General features: G+C 40.0%; 1 protein-coding gene across 9 annotated transcripts in view; it reads left to right on the top strand.

Moving 5' to 3' along the window:
- PDLIM5 (PDZ and LIM domain 5) overlaps nucleotides 1-21,490 on the top strand; it is a 138,985-nt gene extending 117,495 nt beyond the window's left edge. For all 9 annotated transcript variants that reach the window (XM_088660501.1, XM_035112566.3, XM_088660503.1 and 6 more), the window contains 5 exons: nucleotides 8,813-8,990; nucleotides 15,052-15,232; nucleotides 16,241-16,361; nucleotides 18,803-18,918; nucleotides 20,223-21,490. In XM_088660501.1, the coding sequence (XP_088516627.1) occupies nucleotides 8,813-8,990; nucleotides 15,052-15,232; nucleotides 16,241-16,361; nucleotides 18,803-18,918; nucleotides 20,223-20,312 (686 nt within the window). In that variant the 3' untranslated portion in view covers nucleotides 20,313-21,490. The remainder of the gene's footprint in view (nucleotides 1-8,812; nucleotides 8,991-15,051; nucleotides 15,233-16,240; nucleotides 16,362-18,802; nucleotides 18,919-20,222) is intronic.
- Nucleotides 21,491-23,540: the final 2,050 nt, after the last annotated feature.

Here is a 23,540-nt window from a genome sequence, read left to right as displayed (position 1 = left end):
AAAGATAACTTGAGGGGCCTCTGAGTAATAAAAAATAAGCCAAAAGACGCAAAGAAAGACATTGGTTTTTACAAACATATATCCAGCCATTTGCCTTCTAGGTGATTGGGCAGGGAAGGCCAGGGGTGGTGGCACTTTAAATCGAGAACTAGAGTTTTAAATTAGTGTTAAAAAGGAAGTGCAGAAGATTAACAGAAGGATGACTTCAGTGACTGTGGGAGAAAGATGATTTTGACAGAGGCTCTGCGTACTGTCTGAAGGCGGGAGGTGACTGACAAGAGGGAGTAGCTTTTGAAAGTGTACTTTCTAAAAGATGCTGTGTGGGGGGAAATAGAATGTGCCAGTTCTTCTTAAGTGAAAATAACAGCAATCACAAAGGCATTCATGCAGCTGATATTGCCCATAAAAACAAGGTGAGAAAAACCCACAATGGTAGCATAACAGTGCATTCATCAGCTTGTTTATGAAATTTGTTGGATTTCTTGGTGATAAACACCACCTGTGAAGCATTAAGGAGATTTATATACTGATCCTAGAACACATTTGGAAAACTTGAGCTTTTATGGAAATCTATACCAAGTACAGGACATGCAAAGACTTCCCATTATTGTATTTGGTTATTTTTAGCAGTGGATACGTGTTCCTCATGCAACTGCAGCTACTTCATGAAATATTTAAGTGCTTTTGTCCAGGTTTTGCAAAATAGTTTAACTGCTAGGTAAAAATAGGTAACTGATTGTCTGGATCTATTTCAGCCTGGCTTCAGGCCCAGTCAGGGCAGTGAAACTGCCTTGGCCGCCCTGGTTGATGACATTTGTCATCAAAGGGAGATGTGGGGAGTGTGCTTCTGTTCATTCTGCTTGGTGTTTTGGCACCTTTTGACCACAGTGTCCTTCTGGAGCAGCTCCAGAAAGTGCAAGTTGGGGGCACTGTACTTTAATGGTTCTGCTTCTGCCTCTAGAGCCATTTCCAGAAAATAGTTATTGGGGGCCCCTGTATGGCACTGTGAGAGTTGGAAATACACGGGTCAGTCTTGTTCCCATGCTATTTAACTGTGTCTGAATATACTGGGAGTGGTCATAATGAGATTAGGAGTTAGGTGTTACCAATATTTAATTATTCCCACCTCCGTCATACTTATCCCTCTGAATCATGAGGCAATTGAGGTCGACTCACTAGAAGTAATAGACATATTTTAGCCATGTTCATTAATTTCAGTGGGCCTACTTTGAGTAAAACTTAGTTGAATACCACCCTAAGACTTGAAGACTTCATCACAAAAGAGGCTCCCTTCCAAGTTACATACTGATTAGTTCCTTATAATATAAAGCTTTTTCCCCCTGGTCAGTCTCCAATATTTCATGCTTTTTGTAAGGACTTTACATAAAAAAAGGTAAAGGTAAAGGACTGCTGATAGTTAAGTCCAGTCACAGACGACTCTGGGGTTGCGGCGCTCATCTCACTTTACAGGCTGAGGGAGCCGGCGTTTGTACGCAGTTTTTCCGGGTCATGTGGCTAGCATGACTAAGCTGCTTCTGGCGAAACCAGAGCAGTGCATGGAAACGCCGTTTACCTTCCCGCCGGAGCAGTACCTATTTATCTACTTGCACTTTTTGGCATGCTTTCAAACTGCTAGGTGGGCAGGAGCTGGGACCGAGCAACGGGAGCTCACCCCATTGTGGGGATTCGAACCACCGACCTTCTGATCGGCAAGCCCAAGAGCAGGCATCCCCAAACTGCAGCCCTCCAGATGTTTTGGCCTACAACTCCCATGATCCCTCGCTAACAGGACCAGTGGTCGGGGAAGATGGGAATTGTAGTCCAAAACATCTGGAGGGCCAGAGTTTGGGGATGCATGCCCAAGAGGCTCAGTTGTTTAAACCACAGTGCCACCCATGTCCCCTTAGGACTTTATATAGTGTTCTCTAATATTAGAATACAGATAATATACTGAGGCAGGTAGCTGAGGTTGCTCAACAGATGGATGCCCAGGAATCTCTCCGGTTGCATCACTGATTCCATCTGTTCAAAATGAAGTACGATGAAAGCTTTCTGGTATACTATTTTCATGGGAAATATCAGCATCAGTATGAAAAATACAGTTGTTTTGGAACTGACAATCAATGCATAATAGCAGCCCTTTTCTGTTCAACTTTGTCAGTTTCTGCTCCAACATCTGATACTCTTTGTTTAAAGATGTTTCTGGCCACAAGTGAATTCAGAGCCTGCCCTGAAAATCCATACTGCTCTAGCAACTTGGAAAATTTCTGAAACCAGAAACTGCTCGGAGCTGGTACCATCTGTTTCTTTAAGTCACGTCTTAGGAAATCTATCTTCACCCATTTGAAATAATCTGCACCAATAATTAGATATCCTAACATGTGTTAGGCCAGAGATTGCCATAACACATAACTGTTCTTATTAAATAAGCAGGGGGAGTTTTTAATACCCCAACTCACATCCAACCTCCCCCCCCCACCGCCTTTGAACTCTTTCAGTTCTGGTGATATTTGCAAAGCCCTCAATTTATGTGCCGAAAACAAACATTGGCAACACTTTTGCTCTAAAGACGTTTAAAATGAGCATATTGATCACAGGTACCTAAAATTCAGGAGTCTATTTAAGCATTCATTTTTATTTTTATTGTTATTTTTATTTTTGTAAAGCCCAAGATCCTGAAGCAGAAAAAGCTGTTACAAGATAACATGATTTTATCTGTTCTAAGTCTATGTAGTTTGTTGTTGTTGTTTAGTCGTTTAGTCGTGTCCGACTCTTCGTGACCCCATGGGGGTCTATGTACTAGTCTATGTACTATTTGTATAACATTTTTTCCTCTTACTGTAGACCACTAATTTGGATTTAGCACTATTAATGACTAGATCATTTTCTTTGCAGAAGGCAGTAAATAATATTCTCATAATGCCTTGCAGTGTTGAGGTCATATGTTTACGGGCATAGGGTGACCTTAGGAATATAGAAATACTGATTATGCAGAGTTGTAGATAAATCAGGCATCCCCAAACTTCAGCCCTCCAGATGTTTTGGACTACAATTCCCATCTTCCCTGACCACTGGTCCTGCTAGCTAGGGATCATGGGAGTTGTAGGCCAAAACATCTGGAGGGCCGCAGTTTGGGGATGCCTGAGCTAAATCATCATTATTTTTTAATCAAACTAAAATACAGCATTGTTGTACTCCTACAATCAAATGATCAGACCTAGACCTGTTTCAGCAAGTTCCCTTCTGCATATATTTTTTAATCATTCTCTGGAACCCCCCCTTTTTTTGCAGAAAAATAAAAGAGGATGTGATTAGGCATCTCTGCAGTCAACCAATATAGCAAATGTAGGAATAGATCTTAATTCCCTACAAACATTGTATGGATAGTTCAGTAGCAACATCAGAGGAGTTCAATTCTAACAAATGGACAGTCTGGTATTAAAAATTCTAAATTGTTTTTCTGTCACGAGGCGGCATACCACAAACTCTCACAAGTTAACTAATGTGAATTCCGACGCAGCCAAGGAAAGTATATTGTGAAACCTCAGCAAAGCTATTCATAAATGTCAACTGTTAAAGCTGGGGTATTTACTTGTGGTGTGAAATGTCAACCTTTTGAAATCACTGTGGCAGTGGGGTTTATTTTTGGTTTTTATTTCAGGTTTTTATTTTAGGAGTGTGCAAATATAAATGAAAACCGGTGAAAATATGCAACTCCTGGGACCACTGGAAGATACAATGGAGGCAGTATAATCCTTGCGAGGGGGGCGGGGTTGTATGTATTGTTTCATAGGTTTATAAACTGGTGTGGAAATATTTAGCATTATTCATATCTAGGTTCAGGTAGTGGGAGAGCTTTGAAATGCTTGCATTGTTTGCTGCCACAGTCCATTGGCTGCTCCCATGGCGTCAGATGCAGAGGGGGTGGATTAATATGTGTCCATATCCTCTTCCTCCTCCCACCCACTTCTGGCAACAGTTCAGCCTTCCTTGGCCTATTGCCAGGCACGGCCATGGCCCCAATAATTCTGCATTGAGGCTACCCTGTTAGGTGGATCTGCCACCATGGGAAATTTAAGGGAGAGAAAATTGTCTCAGCCCCCCAGAGGGTGCATGTTTCCAAACAACATTTTAAAATGCCAAAATAAGAGGCGAATTAACCCTGCTCCTAGAAAGCATTTGCAGTGCCGCAGTACACTGAGACATACCCCAGGACCAATGATTGATGGAAATTTACCATACGTTATCCAGAGTACATTCAGACAGTCATGCAAAAAGTTCAAATTTTCCCTGCTACCCCATGACAAAGAGCGATAGCAAAAAGCTGTTGAGGGTTGATTAGTTTATTACGACATGATTCTCCATTGCAACATATACCTCTCTGCAAAAGAGGTGCTATCAGATCAAAATGGTAGCATTTGACACCGACTTCACATAGGTTGCTATGATTAGACGAGGTGGAGGCAGTTCAAAATCAGCTCAGGTGTTGCTACAGTGCTTTGAAAAGGTGGGGAATAAAGAGAGAAATATGGTCTGATAGTACAGTAAATGCACCTGTGTGGGCGTGGATATGTATGGAAGTGTGTTGGGCAAAGGTGTGGAAGAAGGAGCAATGGGGAAAGGGAGAGACGTGTGAGAGTGGATACCTTAATGTAAAATGAGTAAGATTTCAAGTTCCTAGACCAGTCTTCCCCAATCTGGAAGCCATCAAATGTTTTGCCCTACAGCCTGTGTTAACAGTTAAGTAAATATAGGATAGATTCAGTAATCTAGATCTAGACTTAATACATAACTTTGATTTCACTTCCTACTTGTTAACAGGCAAAAAATAAAAATAGAATACTAAGCTAATTTAACTACAGTGGTACCTTGGTTTAAGAACAGGTTAGTTTATGAACAACTTGGATTGAGAACGCTGCAAACCCGGAAGTAAGTAGGTGTTTTGGTTTGTGAACTTTGCCTTGTAATAAGAACATGTTTCACTTCCTGTTGAGTGTGTTCCATTTGATAATTGAGTCTCCCGCTGTTATGGGAAAGCACACCTTGGTTTAAGAATGCTTTGGTTTAAGAACGGACTGCCGGAACGGATTAAGTTCGTAAACCAAGGTACCACTGTACTAGTTAGCCTTGCTGAAGTCTAGGGGACTACAGTAACCTCTGTTAGTCTCCTCCATCTGTCTTTAATTTATTTCCAGTTGGTGCCAATTTTGCATGTGTTCATTCATGAATTTGTTTCCACATTAAACTGGTTGTTGTTTTTTTAATGAGAAAAAAACCCATCCAAAAATCATATTAAAATACAGTATGTGTTTTATCTCATTGAACATATTTCTAGACGATTTTATCCTAAAATATATATTTTTGACACTTGGTACAGTTTTTGAGTCAAGGGCTGTATTATTCCAGTCCATTGTGAGATGGGAATCAGGTCAGTTCACTTAAAATTACAAACTGAATGAAATTCTCTTCCATTCCCTAGTTTAAATATAGTTCAGAGACAGGGTCTTCTCATCAGGCTAGATGATTTACAGCCAGTGCTCTCATCTCTCCTTTAGAAATGTTGGCAACAGTAAAATGGAAGTGCTGTTTAATAGCAAGGATAGAACGGTTGAAATGTCTGGGGAAACCCAGACATATGGCAACCCTAGTTTTATTGTACCTGATGGTAATGGCTTGTGAATTTTGCATTGTTAACTATTGGTTTTTATTGTGTGTTTATCTTCATTGTGCCTTTTGGGGGTCTGGTTGCTGCCATCATCATTCTGAACTGCATGGAACTGTCCATGCAGAAGTCTCTTGCTGTCTTGGAATGTGGGAATGTCTCTATATCTCACAGCCATTTCTGCCTCATTACTCAGTAGTTATACTTTTAAGAGTCCCAGTATGGCATCCCAGTTACCCAAATGGCATTATCCAGAGCTTGGGCTAGGCGATAAATCAATATATTGTCCAAAACCAGCTTGAAGTCCTTATTGTGATACCGGTTTCATAATTTTTGATCTCACAAATCATGAGAAGGCTGGGTGTGTGCAGCATGCAAAAATCACTCGGGGGAAACCATGAAGCCAGCCAAGATACAAATCTGTGACATATAATGACTAATGGTACTTGATGCAAAAATTAACCAAACTAAAATAAATAGATGGGTGTAAATAGGATATGATGGTGCTCCAAGGTGCTACTTCCTCCCCAGGTTCTATAACTGCTCTTGCTTGGCCTCCACCTCCATCATTCTGCCCGGACACTGAGGTCCAGCACCGAGGGTCTTCTGGCGGTTCCCTCGTTGCGAGAAGCCAAGTTGCAGGTAACCAGGCAGAGGGCCTTCTCGGTAGTGAGGCCCACCCTGTGGAACGCCCTCCCATCAGAAGTCAAAGAGAAAAACAACTACCAGATTTTTAGAAGACATCTGAAGACAGCCCTGTTCAGGGAGGCTTTTAATGTTTAATAGATTATTTCATTTTTCTGTTGGAAAATGCTGGAAACCAAGCCAGATGGGCGGGGTATAAATAATAAATTATTATTATTATTATTATTATTATTATTATTATTAGTCAACACAGACACACACACACACACAACTCTGAAATTGTGCTGACTTTTGAGTGGCTTACGGTGCAGCAGATGAGAAGATGACCCAAGCCAACCCAGAATGCTCATTTTAATTAAGAAGCTTCACAGCCCATTTAATCTGAGCTCTTGAGAGATGAAAGGCTAGCTACTACAGCAGGAAACTAACCCTCTGAAGTTGTAACCGGGCCTCTAATGCACCTGTTCTGATTTTCATGGTGCACATTCTAGCTTTCTCAGTCATTTTAAGAAATGATAACAGCATAATCCTTCCTGTTCTGCCCTTTCATCATGAGAGGATTTAAAGCTTTATCTGTATTCCACAAATTCAGCAAAATAAAATAAAAAGTGGCTATTGAATGCTTTGTGCTCTTTCTCTGCTGCTAACCTGAGCCCATGATTCTTTGGGGGATCTTAAGGGACTAAAGTATCTCATACATTTACCATAATTATTTTTTTATTTAAGCATGATAACATTCCTTCAGCATCCACATGGACAGGAAATAAAGAACTGCCACTGTATAAGAGTGTGTTAATATTCTGCTGAAGAACCAGCATTTTGTTGTATACTAGTCTAATAGCACTATTATTTCATTTCAGCAGTTGAAAATGAAATTGTGCACATTGAAGTAGTATTGTTATTTATAGACATTGCATGACACTTGATCTTATATTTAAGTGAGTGCTGAACTATTTAGTCTGTTGTATTGTTGCCATGGGCAAGAGATCATCTGTCAGAGTAACTGCCTCACACATCTGACCTTACTCCCTTGTAGCAATACTTCACTATTTTTTCCCCCAGTTCACTATTGAGTTGGCAATCAGCAGTACAACATGCTATTAATAAAACCTTGGCTGTGCCAAATATTGCCACCTTTAATTTTAAGGCTTTAAAAAATTGATATAGAAAATTGAAGTAGCAATAGTAGTAATATTTCATGGGAAATGCTGTGTTTGTATATGAATAGGTGAAATATATTTTTTTTTGCATGCCTAAGGAGTGGTATTTCTTTATCCAGTTGAATATTTGTAAACATGTTTCTCAACATTGCAATGTTCATTTGGGGTTCAGCTCAAGCAGGCCAGTTCTGTCTCTTGTCCCCTTGCCTGGTTCTCCACCCCAACTGTCATGCAATATTCCGTCACTCCTGTTGACTACTCAGTCCTCATTGGGGTGTGTTTCAGAGGATCACCCCATTTGGTGGTGTGGGTTTTTGTTTGTACTTCTGAGAACATTGGTGCTTCCTAAAGCATTTCAACACCTCTCTCTTGTTTCTCAGTGGCCTGCCCCACTTGGGTTCCTGTGGCTATTATGCAACATTGTACAGTACACATCAGGTCACCATTTTCAAATGAGGAAAATGCCTCTTCCAATGCCCTTTTCCCCCCCTTGGTAATAGTTAACTAAAGGAAGGAAGCAAGTCTTCTTTTATTAAAATGTACTTCTGGTAATGTCCTAACATTCCTTGACATGCTTCATGAAAGTATGCTTTTTTCAAACGCGCTTCTGTTTGTACTGCCTTTGTAAATGTGTCAGAAGGTAGCATATCATTCATCCCTCATTTGTTTGCTTAAAGTTTAATATCTTTAGTGTTTGGCTTTTGAGTCACACTGTGATTCAAATAATATGAATGCAGAGTTGCTCTCAGACTGTCTGAAAACCTCTGTTTTTAGATATAGGTAGTAACAAGATAATGGGGACCCAGGTGGCGCTGTGGGTTAACCCACTGAGCCTAGGGCTTGCTGATCAGAAGGTTGGCGGTTCAAATCCCTGTGACGGGGTGAGCTCCCATTACTTGGTCCCAGTTCCTGCCAACCTAGCATTTCGAAAGCACGTCAAAATGCAAGTAGATAAATAGGAACCGCTACAGTGACGCCCGCCCTGTGGAACGCCCTCCCATCAGATGTCAAAGGGAAAAACAACTACCAGACTTTTAGAAGACATCTGAAGGCAGCCCTGTTCAGGGAAGCTTTTAATGTTTAATAAACTATTGTATTTTAATATTTTGTTGGAAGCTGCCCAGAGTGGCTGGGGAAACCCAACCAGATGGGCGGGGTATAAATAATAAATGATTATTCTTATTATTATACAGATTAATATATAGGTACACATCTATTTCTTTCTCTAGTTGCTTAGCTATGACCCAATCATTACATATGCTATGCCTCAAAACTTTGAGGTTACTCATATTTATCATTGCAAGCATAGTTTATTATAAAGTTTTCCTTCCATTTTGTTTTATAGCAGCTGGAAGTGGATGGGCATCAGACAAGGGTGGAAGACCCGGAGCAACTGTGCCAAGTGAAAAAAATACAGCAGCACCACCTGTGCTAACAGATGAAGACACTTTGGTTCAGATGGCAGAGCATATTCCTGCAGGAAAGCGAACTCCGATGTGTGCTCATTGCAATCAAGTAATTAGGTTTGTAATTTCCCCCCTTTTAACATGAGATGAAGGCTTTCTAATTGTTAATCTACAAGATTTTTACACCTTAGTATTCTTAGCCCATCCCGCTTTATCACTACCCTAAGGAGTCTCAAAGCAGCTAACATTCTCCTTTCCCTTCCTCCCCCAGAACAAACACTCTGTGAGGTGAGTGGGGCTGAGAGACTTCAGAGAAGTGTGACTAGCCCAAGGTCACCCAGCAGCTGCATGTGGAGGAGCGGGGACACGAACCCGGTCCCCCAGATTACGAGTCTACCGCTCTTAACCACTACACCACACTGGACCTAATGGTCAGGGGTCCCTTTACCTTATTCTTAGCCCATAGACAAGACCATTCTCTTAAAAAAAAAACCACACATTATAAATTATACGTTTTACTAGCTGGTGTTTCTAGAGCTCTACTTGAAACAGCTTGTGTATATAGATATAGTTTGTGTCTGTGTAATTCATATTAGAAAAAGTTGCACATTATTGAATGATAATTTGACTCTGAGAAGGAAGTTTGCATAAATATAAATTCAAAATCTATTATATGAAATAAACTGCATATCATACACTCCCAGTAGCTATGGACACTTTCTGAAACTGTTTTTAGCAACATTGGCACAGAGAGTAGGAGACACCAGAAGAGAAACTTAAAGCAAATAAGTATTCATTGCAATCAGACCCAGAAGGTAAACAAGGTGAAAAGCACATAGCAGGTGATATGGAAATAAAACAAGAAATATGCAGTAGCAAATATTTCTTTGAAGGCCAGAACAGGTAAAAAGAAAACTAAACAATACCAACCCTATCAAACTTAAATGGCAATTAAACAAACAATTGAATCATTGCTGGAACTGTGCTTACACAAACTCCTTAGGAGTTTGACTACTTCTGGCAAGTCGTCTTCAAGTTCAACCCATGTAATAACAATGATTGACAGCCTGCAGGTTGCGCTCCAGCACTGCCTTCTGTAGCAACCTTGTCAGTGACAGGTATCCCAAATCCCCAAGGCAGGTTACAGAGCTATTATTGTCTGCCTGGATTAGTCAGTTCACACTGGAACGCTTAACTGTGGCCAGTCATCAAGTAAATGATGAAACCTTAGGGGTGTCAAGGAAAATGATTAGTCCACCCACTTCATATGACTTAGTTGAGCTGGCTTTTGCACGTTAAATGGAACAGAGACTTTCATGATTCCATAAAGAAAATTACGTTGAGACAAGCAATAACCATACCTTGCCCCCACTCTGAGAACTCTGGGCCAACCCCAAGAGGATCCATGAAGTCTTGCACTTGTATCACCAGTGTGATACAAGTGTGGCATGATGGTTAAGAGTGGTAGACTCGTAATCTGGGGAACCGGGTTCACATCTCCGCTCCTCCACATGTAGCTGCTGGGTGACCTTGGGCTAGTCACACTTCTCTGAAGTCTCTCAGCCCCAATCACCTCACAGAGTGTTTGTTGTGGGGGAGGAAGGGAAAGGAGAATATTAGCCACTTTGAGACTCCTTAGGGTAGTGATAAAGCGGGATATCAATTCCAAACTCCTCCTCCTCCTCCTCCTCCTCTTCTTCTTCTTCTTCTTCTTCTTCTTCTTCTTCTTCTTCTTCTTCTTCTTCTTCTTCTTCTTCTTCTTCTTCTTCTTCTTCTTCTTCTCCATGATCAGTTGTATCAGAGAGCACAGAAAAACGTAGAAGGATCAACAAAGCATAATTAATGCTCACAATATCTAGGCTGGGAATTATAAAATATATTGTTTGGGAATGGTTGCAATGTGTAATTGATGCCCGCAGTATCTGGCAGGCAAATTATCCCAGTTCTTTATTCAGGAAATGAAAGGAAGCAGAAAACACCAGATGAGAAGGATATGCACTGAAGCCATCTGACAATACCTTAATCAATATATCATGTTCTCCGTACACTCTTGCACTACAGTGGTTTGGGAAACTTGTGATAGCCTTCAGGGGTTGAGGTTTTAGCATAATTACAGTTCATGCCCTTTGAGGCAGTATTACCTATGAAAAGGTAAGCGCTGGATCAAGTGACATTCCACAGCACACCTGTTTTGCAGCCAAACTGCCTTGTAGTCTTGGTTACTTTATACTGAGACATAAAATAACCATGAAATGCCAGCTCCCAAAATTTAAGAGAGGCCACCTCATAACTTTTTAATTTCTTTTCTTAATTATTGATCAACTTATCATCTAGTCATCATAGATACTTTCCTGGGGCTCGTTTTTTTTAAAAAAAAAATCCTTCTTTTTGCATTGAAGCCTAAGACAGATGATGAATTCAATGTAGCACCATGGCGATCACTCTGTCAGTGCAAGCATTTCAGCTTCCCAGACAAAACAATATCCCCTTTCCTCAACCTGTGTGTGCTCTTCCATGGGTTCAGCCAGCCACCCCAGAGCCAGGTTTGGCAGGGTGCACTGCAGGGAGGGGGGGGGCTATTGCATATGTACAAATCTACAGAATATTTGTAATGTGGATCTGATGGGGTGCTCTTTGACAGTACTCAAGTACTCATGCAACATGGCATGTCTTTGAATGTCAGAATAACTAAGTTAGCTATCACTTTCAAATCCATATTTTTTATTAATGTATTTTTGTGTAGTTTACATGCAATGGGTTTTTTTTTTTAAAAAAAAGGTTTTTCGTGCTAAAACAAAGTTATCATAGGCTTTGTCAGAGTGGGGGGGGGGAATCCCCCAAGATAAATATGGAGTTAAGTGTTGCCTGACACAGGAAATGAAAAAGCAATGCAGTATAAAAATGTGGTTTTTATTTTTAGAGTATCTTCATTTAACTCGAAGAAATCAGGCCAGAGTTGTTGCATTTTGGTTACCAGAACAGAGCAAACAGTGACACTAACTTGATACCCTCCAGCAATATTTTCTCATCAGTGCCCTTTCAGTTACTGTAGTGTTTGAACAATACAAATCGAACAAAGTGCTCGCATTGGATATGGAAACACGATATGGAAATATTGGATATTTTCACCCATGTGAGCACATGGATGAAATTCTGAAAGTAATACTGGTTCTGAGTATCTGCCCACAACTATAGTAACAGAAAGCAATTTGAGTGCAGGAAGCAATCAGTGAAGCAGGCTTAAACTTCATCCAAACTGTTGTTATTCATTAATAAATGGAGACCACAAGGCATGTCCTATAAATGATTACAGTTCTACTCCTAGGAAAACATTTGAAGGACTTAGCACTGATCTTAAGCATGTACACTCAGATATAAATCCTATTGATACTTCAAAGTGGTTGCAATGGACGGGGGAGAGACTGAAATTAGTACAAGTGACTGACAGCCAGTGCTTAACACTTATGTTTTCTTGGCCCGTGTTGCAATTCACTTTATGTTATTCAGAGCACGAGTATTAAATTCTGGATCAGTGAAAGTCACGTTATAATCACTTTGTCGTCCTTTCTTGGTGTGATTCCATGCATTAAACATGGTACTTTTAACTGCAGAAGTCATGAATACATTCTGAATATAGGGAGATACTGGAAGAAAACAGTTGCTTTCCCGCCCCCGCCCCTCAAAATTGGGACTTTTGTACTGCTTTGAGCGGTTCACTTTGCAATGTCAAAAGTGTAAAATCACAGCAGAAAACTTAAATATAACTGGTATAAAAGACTGCTTGCTAAATGTAACAGGTGGTGTAAAAACATTTCCTCCCTTCCTACTTCATTAGCATCCAATTCTATCATTTTAGAGCAGACAATTGGAAACTTGATTCCACCTGGGGCCAGAAGGACCTCTTCTGTGTTCCTAATGAGTCTGGTAAATTAGCCTTTGCTGACACAGTGAGAAGAGAGCACTTTGTTGTACATAAGGACTTGTATTGTTTGATCGCTACATAACTGAAAGGGCATTGATGTAAAAAGGTGCTTGTACAGAGGTTGGAGGGTATCAGGTTAGGTCAGTATTTGCTCTGTTCAGGTAATCACATGGCAGCAGGGGGTGTCTATAGAATTCTGGACCATCCTCTTAAAAGGGGCATGGAGAACTTTAAAAAATATATGAAACCCTTTGCAATAAGTTCTAAACTCACCAACAGGCCATAGATAAGACAAAAAACAATTTTGTACATGAAATAGTGTGTCCTCTTTTTCTAGATGTTTGAATGGTTGTGCAAACATGCAGCAGGAATTCTAGATCTGGCTGGTATTTAAAAGGTAGCGTCCGTTCTTTGGCAGAGCAAACTGGTTAAGCCAAAAACTTGTAAATAAATTTGATGCTGAAGTTGATGAAAGGGGGCTGCATGCGACACACAGGGCTGTTTCAAGAGTTTTCCATCGGATGGGCAGACTTCTCATGTGCATCCAGGAATGACAGAGTCTGAAATTTAGCTTTCATCTTTTTCCAAAATTACATTTATTCTCATTTTAGAAATGAGTATTAATTCTGTTTCAAGGTGAAGGGATAATAAAATGCCTGGAGCTGTTTCATATTTGTTTAAAATGTAGTTACAGGTAGGTAGCCATGTTGGTCTGAGTCGAAACAGAATAAAAAAATTCCTTCAGTAGCACCTTAAAGACCAACTAAGTTTTTATTTTGGTATGAGCTTTCATGTGCATGCACACTTCACTTATCTGAAGAAGTGTGCATGCACATGAAAGCTTATACCAAAAAAAACAAAACAAAAACCTTAGTTGGTCTTTAAGGTGCTACTGAAGGAATTTTTTTCTTTTGTTTAAAATGTAGTTTTACTTTCAGCATTGCTTACCTCACTTTTGAATCTTCAGTCATTTACATTTTCAAATTGACCCTGGTTTCATGTGCCTGTTTCATGTGGCGCTGTGGGTTAAACCACTGAGCCTAGAGGTTGCCGATCAGAAGGTCAGTGGTTCGAATCCCTGCAACGGGGTGAGCTCCCGTTGCTCGGTCCCAGCTCCTGCCCACCTAGCAGTTCGAAAGCACATCAAAGTGCAAGTAGATAAATAAGGACCGCTCCGGCGGGAAGGTAAACGGCGTTTTCGTGCGCTGCTCTGGTTCACCAGAAGCAGCTTTGTCATGCTGGCCACATGACCCGGAAGCTGTCTGTGGACAAACGCCAGCTCCCTCAGCCTATAGAGCGAGATGAGTGCCGCAACCCGAGTCAGACACGACTGGACCTGATGGTCAGGGGCACTTCATGTGCCTGTAATAATGGCATCTCCAATGTGGTGCCCTCAGATACCCACTCACCCCACTCGGTGCACACCAAGGACTATTCCCCTCTAAAGTTCTATTATTCAAAATTGAGAGTTGGAGAGGTGTTTGTTGGGGGACGATGTCTGTTTCTCAGGAGTGTTGCCTGCTTCTTTTCCTCTGTATTTTACTTGTTTCTTGTTGGAGTTTTGTGGGGAGGGGGAAGAATTCTGAGCATCACTAGTTTCATTCTGTGAAATAGGCATATCACGGTGCTCCATTTAGATTTCTGAATGTGTCCCTGGCCCACAAAATGTTAGCCATCCCTGTTGCATTAAGCTTGCCCTTTTCACCAAACCACATAATAATAATAATAATAATAATAATAATAATAATAATAATAATAATAATAATTAACAACAACAACAACAACTGATTATTATTATTATTACCCCATCCATCTGGCTGGGTTTCCCCAGCCACTCTGGGCAGCTTCCAACAAAATATTAAAATACAATAGTCCGTCAAACATTAAAAGCTTCCCTAAATAGGGCTGCCTTTAGATGTCTTCCAACATTCCATTCCAACATCTTCAATTTTTAATTTCTTCAGCAGTCTTGTCTTTTAAGAGATGCTAATCAACACCTTTCCCTTGAAAAATGGATCATACCAGGGCAGGCATTGTTAGCAGAGTTAAATCTAACTTATTAAAACCTTTAACCTAGCTGTTGAAAATAATGTAATTACATTCCATTGTACCATTTCATTCTCTCAGTATATATTTTTATATAAATCAGCTTTGCTTTTAAGGTATGTTTTTGGCATGTTCTTAACTTGAAAATTGTCCACGTTTCCCTGCTTCTAATTGCATAGCATTTGATGATTTTGTTTCTGTTCAAAACAGAGGGCCTTTCCTGGTGGCCTTGGGAAAATCTTGGCACCCAGAGGAGTTTAATTGTGCACACTGCAAAACCTCCATGGCATACATTGGCTTTGTGGAAGAAAAAGGAGCTCTTTACTGTGAGGGCTGCTATGAGAAGTTCCTTGCCCCTGAATGTGCCCGATGCCAGAGGAAGATTCTTGGGGTAAGTAATAAAGTTGTCACGTTAAAGTTTTGGACTAGATGTTGGAATCCTTAACGCTAGATCAGTTCAGAAGTATTGGGACATAAGCAGACCTAACCGTGGAACCTTGTAACCACCTTTAAAAGACTGAATTGCAGAAAGTCGAGAAACTCCTTCTCTTGTACCTTATCCAGGGTTAAATAATACAGTGGCAGGGGAAATACTTTTTAGATTTAAGTTCAGAAAAGAATGGGCTGGAGGCTGGCGGGAACGATGCAATAGCCTACTTCATAATCTCTGAATTGTGGTGATGATTAAAATGTGAATATAATAATAATAATAATAATAATAATAATAATAATAATAATAATTTATTTATACCTCACCCATCTGGCTGGGTTTCCCAGCCACTCTGGGCGGCTCCCAACATAATTAATGATAATAATAATAATAATAAAGCAATAAAACATTCCTTAAACAGGGGTGCCTTCAGATGTCTTCTAAAAGACAGATAATTGTTTATTTCCTTGACATCTGATGGGAGGGCATTCCATAGCCTTTCATCCAAAGATCACGACATAAAAATAAAAAAAAATGAGAACACAAAATACATAACACAGAAAAAAACCAGCCTTTACTAGTAACCTGTGGAATTTGTAATCATAATACCCCGGGTGATGTTCTGCCTGAGATGCTGGTAAAAAATTAAACACCTGCTACCTAAAATATCTAGCTATGAAATTTATTCAGGGCAGAAAAATTGTTCAAATTATATGTTCAAATTCATAGGCATGGGCCGACCTGAACTCACCCTTCTCTTGCTCCCTTGTTATGATTCTCAGCCTACGAATGGCAGTAACTTCAGAAAATCTGGTTCAAGACAAGACCTACATTCCTCAGTGCTTCCTCCAGTTTCTTTCCTTTTTTGTAAGAAAAAAGGGTTTCTTCATGGTCAAGAGAACAGCAATCCATCTCATTCCATTCCTATAGTGATCAACATGGTGTTGTTTTTGTCTCTCCTGCAACTAGGAAGTAATAAATGCCTTGAAACAAACCTGGCATGTTTCCTGCTTTGTGTGTGTGGCTTGCCACAAGCCCATACGCAACAATGTTTTCCATTTGGAGGATGGTGATCCCTACTGTGAGACAGGTGAGCATTTTACTTGACTCAGTATATTTGTGCTAGTTACACCAGCATGTTTCTCCTCTATAAAATAAGACCCATCCCTTGTTGTTACCAGTACTTCAAACATTTGCAGATGGAGCTTCCGTAGTTTGTCTTGTCTGTTTAAGCCAGGCTTCCTCAACCTCGGCCCTCCAGCTGTTTTGAGACTACAGTTCCCAGCATCCCTGACCACTGGTCCTGCTAGCTAGGGATCATGGGAGTTGTAGGCCAAAAACATCTCAAGGGCTGAGGTTGAGGAAGCCTGGTTTAAAGAAACCATTTATATACTGCTTAACTCCAATTGCCTCTAAGCAGTGTCCAAAAAAGACAATAGATAAAAGAGTAAAAATCTGTTAAAACTATAAAATCAAATATAAGTAAATTTGGAGTCCCCGATTGGGTAGAAAAAGTGGGGGGGGTGGCACTTGGTTCATATCTGTCATTATTTTGATTTTCTATTTTGATTTTCTATATAGGGTTAGATCCAAAGGTCCCCGTCCCCCCCTGTAATGGGAGAACTCTTTTTCCCATTTTTCTGTTTTTATTTTGCTGTACAGAAAACTGTACTTCATTAACCTGGACCTTGGTAATTAGTAACTGCTTAAGATGCTAGTGAGAATACTAAAGTAAGAATCCCAAAGTAACATGTTCACACATGTCTGAATTGGAATGTTTTGTAGAATTTCCTTCAATGGCAAATGATTTTGTTTTCCCTTGTGTTCTCTCTCTCTCTCCCCCCCCCTTTGTTCTTTTAATAGTTCCCCTATTTTTATCATAAAAAAATGCAAAAATGTAGAATTAAAAATCACAATTGTTTGCTTTTCCTGTGTTGTTGAATGGATTAGTGGTAAGCTATTTCCCCCACAACAAGAGATAGGGTTGGCAAAACCAAGGAACTGTCTTTTTGGCACAGGATAACACATTGCTGTGTGAACCCAAGGTATGCCTCAAACTTGGCAGTAGTTAAGAGTAGATGGCGGTGTAAACCCTGGGAACCAACCTCAGTGGCATTGAGTAGAAGTAGTGAAGCTGCAATACAGAAACAATAGTTAGATGTCTAAGCTTAAGGCCCCAGTTTTGCACCCAGCAAGCCTTCATGCTAGATTTCTCTATGGAATCAGAAACTGGAAATTAGATGTACAAGCTTCAATACAGGGCACCACTGACTTGTCCTTTGTAAATTTTCTGTGCACAGATTACTTCAGGCTGCTGTTACCATGGTTAACGTAATAGGAGAAAAATCTTAGACTGTGTGTCTGGGGTTGAAAGGGAAGGAAAACAGAAGCTTTTCAATCTGCCCTGGCTACTGTTTTCTGTCTTCTGTAGAAAAGCTTGTAAACCTCTTGAAACCGTAAACAGCAGCCAAGTTAAATAGGCGTGCACCCATTTTCAATATGATTCTGTTAAATGGAGAGGACCTTTTCAGATTTAAAATGAGCTCAGTTTGAATAATAAGTTATACCAAACTTAGTAAACCCTTAAATTGTAGAAGTAGCTTCCATATGATCTTAAGGAACTGAGTTGGTCACTGGGAGAAGGGTGATGAGAGTTATAGCCATATGCTGAGATTGCTTTTGTTGCAAGAATGTATTGTGTTGGGATTCCTTGGAGAAAAATGGAAGGGTTTCCTTGCTGTCTGTTTCTGATTTGCTTATATTGATTACATTTTTATTATTTAATTTACTGTATTTTTGATTATGTGAGATGCTTTGACAGTTCTCACAAATGAAAGGGAGGTATATGAATTTCCTAATGAATAAATAAAAATGGTTCTGGCAAATAAAGAGCCAGTGTGATGTAGTGGTGAGGGTATTGGACTAGGACCTGGGAGACCAAGGTTCAAATCCCCACTTGGCCATGAAGCTCCCTGGGTGACCTTGGGCCAGACACTCAGCCTCTCAGCTCATAGGGTTATTGTAAGGATTGAAGGGGGAGAGGGGGAATCATGTACACCACCTTGAGTTCTTCGAAGAAAAGGGTGGGATATAGAGAAAGGAAGGAAGGAAGGAAGGAAGGAAGGAAGGAAGGAAGGAAGGAAGGAAGGAAGGAAGGAAGGAAGGAAGGAAGGAAGAGTATTGCAATGCCACAATTCTGTTGAATTTCATTTTTCTGATGTGTCTCTCTTCAGTTAAGGAAAAACCATAGGGCGATATCCAACTTAAGCAGTACAAAGAGGAGACCCACGGAAAACAGGAAATAGCCCATTGGTTTCAGTCTCTCTGGTCTGGGCATTGGATGTTGCTTATGTAGTGGTGGAATGCTAAAGAGCAAGGGGATCATGTTCTTAATTCTTAAATCTTGGCATACCTTAACCTATGGCGTGTTATTTGAGCAATATGTGCTTACTGTGACATTTATTCAGATTTAGGATTTGTTGCAAGTTGAGACATTTTGTTCAGTGGCCATATTTGTGTCTGCCTACACAGATTACTATGGACTCTTTGGGACCATGTGCCATGGCTGTGAATTCCCCATTGAAGCTGGGGACAGGTTCCTGGAAGCCTTGGGCCACACTTGGCATGATACCTGCTTTGTGTGCTCAGTAAGTATAAAAACTTGGTTATCAATGGCAGCAATGCTATTGCTAGCCTGAATAAGATAGGAGTAACTTCTGAAATGCTTCTTTAATAGCCATAACGCACACAAGAAAACACTACTGTATTTCATAATTGTTTGGAGAGCACTTTGCTATTGTGTAAAGCTGGCCTTTTTGTTTTGTTTTTTTTGCTCCTTAAAGATATTATTTGATGTGAATTTGTTTGGCACTGTTTTCTTAACACACATAAATCATTCAGGTTTGTTCCCATCAGTTGCCAAACATACAAGTTTGTAGTCTTCTGTTTGAAGGGCTGTAGTTCAGTGGTAGAGCATCTTATCTGAATGCAAATGCTTCCTACATTAATGGTTCCCAGATGGGCTTAAACCAGGCATCCCCAAACTGCGGCCCTCCAGATGTTTTGGCCTACAACTCCCATGATCCCTAGCTAACAGGACCAGTGGTTGGGGAAGTTGGGAATTGTAGTCCAAAACATCTGGAGGGCTGAAGTTTGGGGGTGCCTGGCTCAAACCAAAGAGATTCAATTCCTAACTCAACTACAAAGCTCACTGGGTGCCCCTGAGCCCAGTCACTATGGGAACATATGAGGATAAAAAAAGGGAAGCCCATTTGCATTCTTCCTTGGGGGAAGAGCAGAACAAAAATACAAGTTGTATCCAACCCAAGCTAGTGCCAATCACCACCCCATCCTTCCCACTGTAGATCCTGGTTGCCCCAGAAAACCTCTCCTGAGGTGCACCCTCCTAGTTGAAAGGTTATTGGCGGCTTCTAACAACAATAGAAGATTCACAGAGTAAAGCCATCACTTAATCAAATCAGTTCAATAGTGAATACATTTTTCAAGTATGGATCTTTGCTGAGCCGAGACAGCCACACACACACACACACATGAGAGAGATGCATCAGCAGCCTTGTGGGGGAGACCCAGTGTTTGCAAAAAGTATGCTTACAAAAAAGCATGGTAAGGTAGGGGACCCCAAAACAGTTTAGTAGAAGATTGAGCATCTTCAGTAGCCAAGGAATGCTGGCTTGGGTTAAATGGGAGGATAAAGGAATGGACAACCATAAAGAGAACATGACTGGCTAGAGCCCTGAACAGGAGCACTCTACATTTTGTTGCAGATTCCACTTGTATTTTATTAATGGTAAAAGCAAAACAAAAAAAAAACAGACTAGTTCGTTTAGAATTAAGCGTGATGAGCACCTAAAATACCTACATTGTTATTAACCGATGTGCTAATTTTTGAAACGAGGAACATTTCTTTCTGTCTTTTTAAATTTCATTTCAGGTGTGCTGTGAGAGTTTGGAAGGCCACACATTTTTCTCTAAGAAGGACAAGCCCCTTTGCAAGAAACATGCCCACTCTGTGAACATCTGAAGCTCTGGGGGTTGCTGAAGCATACATATTGGCCGGGAGATAAAGTTCCTGGGTTTTGGTTTTCAGTAGGCTTACTGAAGTATTTATCTAGACTTTTTAATTGTAGAAGCAGAGATTGGGGTGGGGTGGGGAAGGCATAAAGCTTATGACTGTTTCGTGTGATACAACAAGGAGCATTTAGAGCCCTGCAGATGTTGCTGGACTCAAATTCTCATCATCCAATGACCATTGGCCATGTTAGCTGAGATTGATGGAAATTGGAACCCAAGTATGTATGTTGTGTTATTATATAGCGATTTTACGTTGTAACTGCCCTGAGAGTATAGGGCGACATACAAATTTAATAAATAATAAAATAATAATAAGAGCAGCAGAGGGTACCACAGGTTCTCCACCCCTGATTTAAAATGACTTAGAGTAGTAATGTCAGGCAAATGAAGATGGACACTCTCTCTTAGTGAGCGCAAACCTTTGGGACTTTGTGGGGTGGGCTCTTTCTTTTTTTTCAGAAAGGGCAATATTGTTTCAATCACACATTTTGTAGCTCAGCTTGCATTTGTATTTAAGTGCCACTAAAGGTGGGTTTGTTGCTGCTTCTTAGGTAGGAGAGAGAGGAAGAAGGTCCAATTTTAGATAATGAATCAGTTTAGCTGGTATGCATCATATGCATTTCGGAAATATAACCAACAACATGAAATTGTTTGGCACAAAAGGGAGCATTCATTATTGTAGGTAATTAGGAAATTTGAAACTGAGCAGTGCTAAGCCAATTCTTTTAGCTCCCACATTTTATAAATATTTGCCTTTTTCCATTCATTTTCTCCCTTAAAATATGTGGGGGAAAGAGTTAACAAGTTATTAACCAATTAATGAGACACTTGGCCATGCAGAATACAGTATAACTTGTATGAGTGCAAAGGAAGAACATGCTACTTACCTGCTCTTAAAATGTTATAAATATTTCTAGAAAATGACTGATGGATACTGGGGTGGGGTAAGTCTGATTTGGGTTACGTAAGATCACATCTTAAACTTTTTTGTATATAATTTTACTTTATTGTGTGCACATTTTTTTATTGTGTGCACTTCTTTGGTGTAACAGAAAAGGGAAACAACGTCAGCTTTCTTAGATGCAATACTCTCACTGCATAGTAAATAAAATAAAAATTAACATCATATTTTTTTGCTGTGGTGTTAGGACATTGTGAATTATATTGCTTTACCATTTTAACACAGGTGCTTGCTTGCCATAATTTGTAAATAGATACATGAATTAGTTGACGTTCTTTCTACACATGTCAATTCCTCTGGTTTCTCCAGAGTTAGGAGGATGATTTTATAATGAACTGCACGGCAAAGTATTTATCACTTTGAAAGTGGAAAGAAGGGAAATAATTTTTACTGTAATGCAAAAGTAGCACCATCCAAGTGTTGTTAGACTACAGTTCCCATCATTCTCACATTTGGGATAGCTGGCTGGAGCTGTTAGGTGTTTGAGTCCAACAACTTCGGGAAGATTACAAGTTCCCCATACCTGTTTTTAAAGCATATCCCACTATAAGAGGAACTGGCAAATTCCAGTAAGAGCAAACAATTAGTGTGCAACCTCTGGGTAAATTTTAGTCGTCCAAACAAGACTAATAAGTGTGTGATTATGGACATGCATTTTATGTGTTCCGTTGAAAGAATAAGTTGGCTTCTGTGGAATCTACAGTACATAGAAGATTAATGGGCCATGCTACCAAACTGGGGTGTGTGGATTTTTAATTAAAGTAAAAATAAATCAATCCTTTCCAGCTGATCATAGGAGCCAGTTTAGCTGTGATTGCCTTGGTATTCAGTCACTTCTGAAGAATGACTACAAAACAAAGAACTGTTGCTTTGAATTATGAAATGCTGTGTCACATTGTGTGACTTCACAGACTGGACTGTGGGGCATGAAATATTCCATTTCCAGCTTTATTCACTCCAGTGAAGTGGTATATAAAGTTTATGTATTCTAGCTTTCAAACTTCAGAAGCATAGAATGAATGTGGTTTTTAAGCTATTCGGCCAATGTTGACTTGTAAGTGGCCACATGCCAGTTTATACTTGCACACTTGGCTTCCACTCCCCCAGTCAAAAATGGTGACTCGTGATTCTCTCAGCTACATGTTAGGCTATGTTGTTGTGCCATGGCAAATCCTGCTCTGTGTCCCATGCCCTGAAAGTACGCATGTTGCAGATTCTCACATAGGATGAGAAAATTGAACCCCCTATTTTGATTCATGTGCACATTATTGATTGTTCTGTCCTTGCTACATGGTAGGACAGTTTAGCTGGCTGGACCAAGTGGCTGCATACCCCACCTGGTTAATAGTTGTTTGTGTTAAACTGGTTTCTATTATAAAGAAATAGAAACAAAGGGTTATAGCCAAAATTAGTTGTACTGAGCTCAGGCCCAGTGAAATAAAAAGACATGACTAACTTAGGTTGTTGCATTGCGGGGTCCCTTCCAACTTATTCCAGTAGGTCTGTTCTAGAACTTAAGTTGGATACAGTCCTTAAAGCATGGTTCATTTATCAACCTGGGATCTAGTAAGCTCTGCCAAGCACTTATGGCCACCCAAAAATATAAATATACCCAAGAGACAAGCAAAGTCCATGGGAATTTAAGTTATATTTCCTACCATACTTTTAATAGCAGTGACCAAGGTTTTTGCAGTGTACTTTAATTCACTATCTCTGACTGGCTACTTTTTTGGTGGTGGAATTCTTCTATAAATATATATATTTTTATATATATGATTCTTTTAAGCTTTACTCCTAAACTCTTTTAGATGTGTTGTTTTCTTCATTCTCTACACATATATGATGTGGCAAAGTTCACGACCTGGCAATTGGCTGGGAAACTTACAAGTTGAAAAATAATATTCAAAGTGACTTAGCGGAAAATGCCAAGAATTTATCCAGCAGTTCCACCAAGTGGTAGTCTCCAAATGTACCAGCAGCTATTAACAACAACAACAACAACAACAACAACATAAAATAACAGAAAAAGGACATTTGTATGCATGTTTAGGAGCACTTCACTTAGAAAATAGCTTGTTTCGGAAGGCAGAGCTGAAACCCAAACTGTTTATGAGCATCAGGCATTAAGTAAAGTAAAATCTTAGCTGTGCTAAGACGTTTTTGCATATTGTAATAAGCCAGTACACAATTATTTGCAAACAGAATGAAATTCCAGTA

This window comes from Zootoca vivipara, chromosome Z1, assembly GCF_965207765.1.
Source record: "Zootoca vivipara chromosome Z1, rZooViv2.hap1.1, whole genome shotgun sequence".
Classification (NCBI taxonomy): domain Eukaryota; kingdom Metazoa; phylum Chordata; class Lepidosauria; order Squamata; family Lacertidae; genus Zootoca; species Zootoca vivipara.
This window is presented reverse-complemented; position numbering and strand designations above follow the sequence as displayed.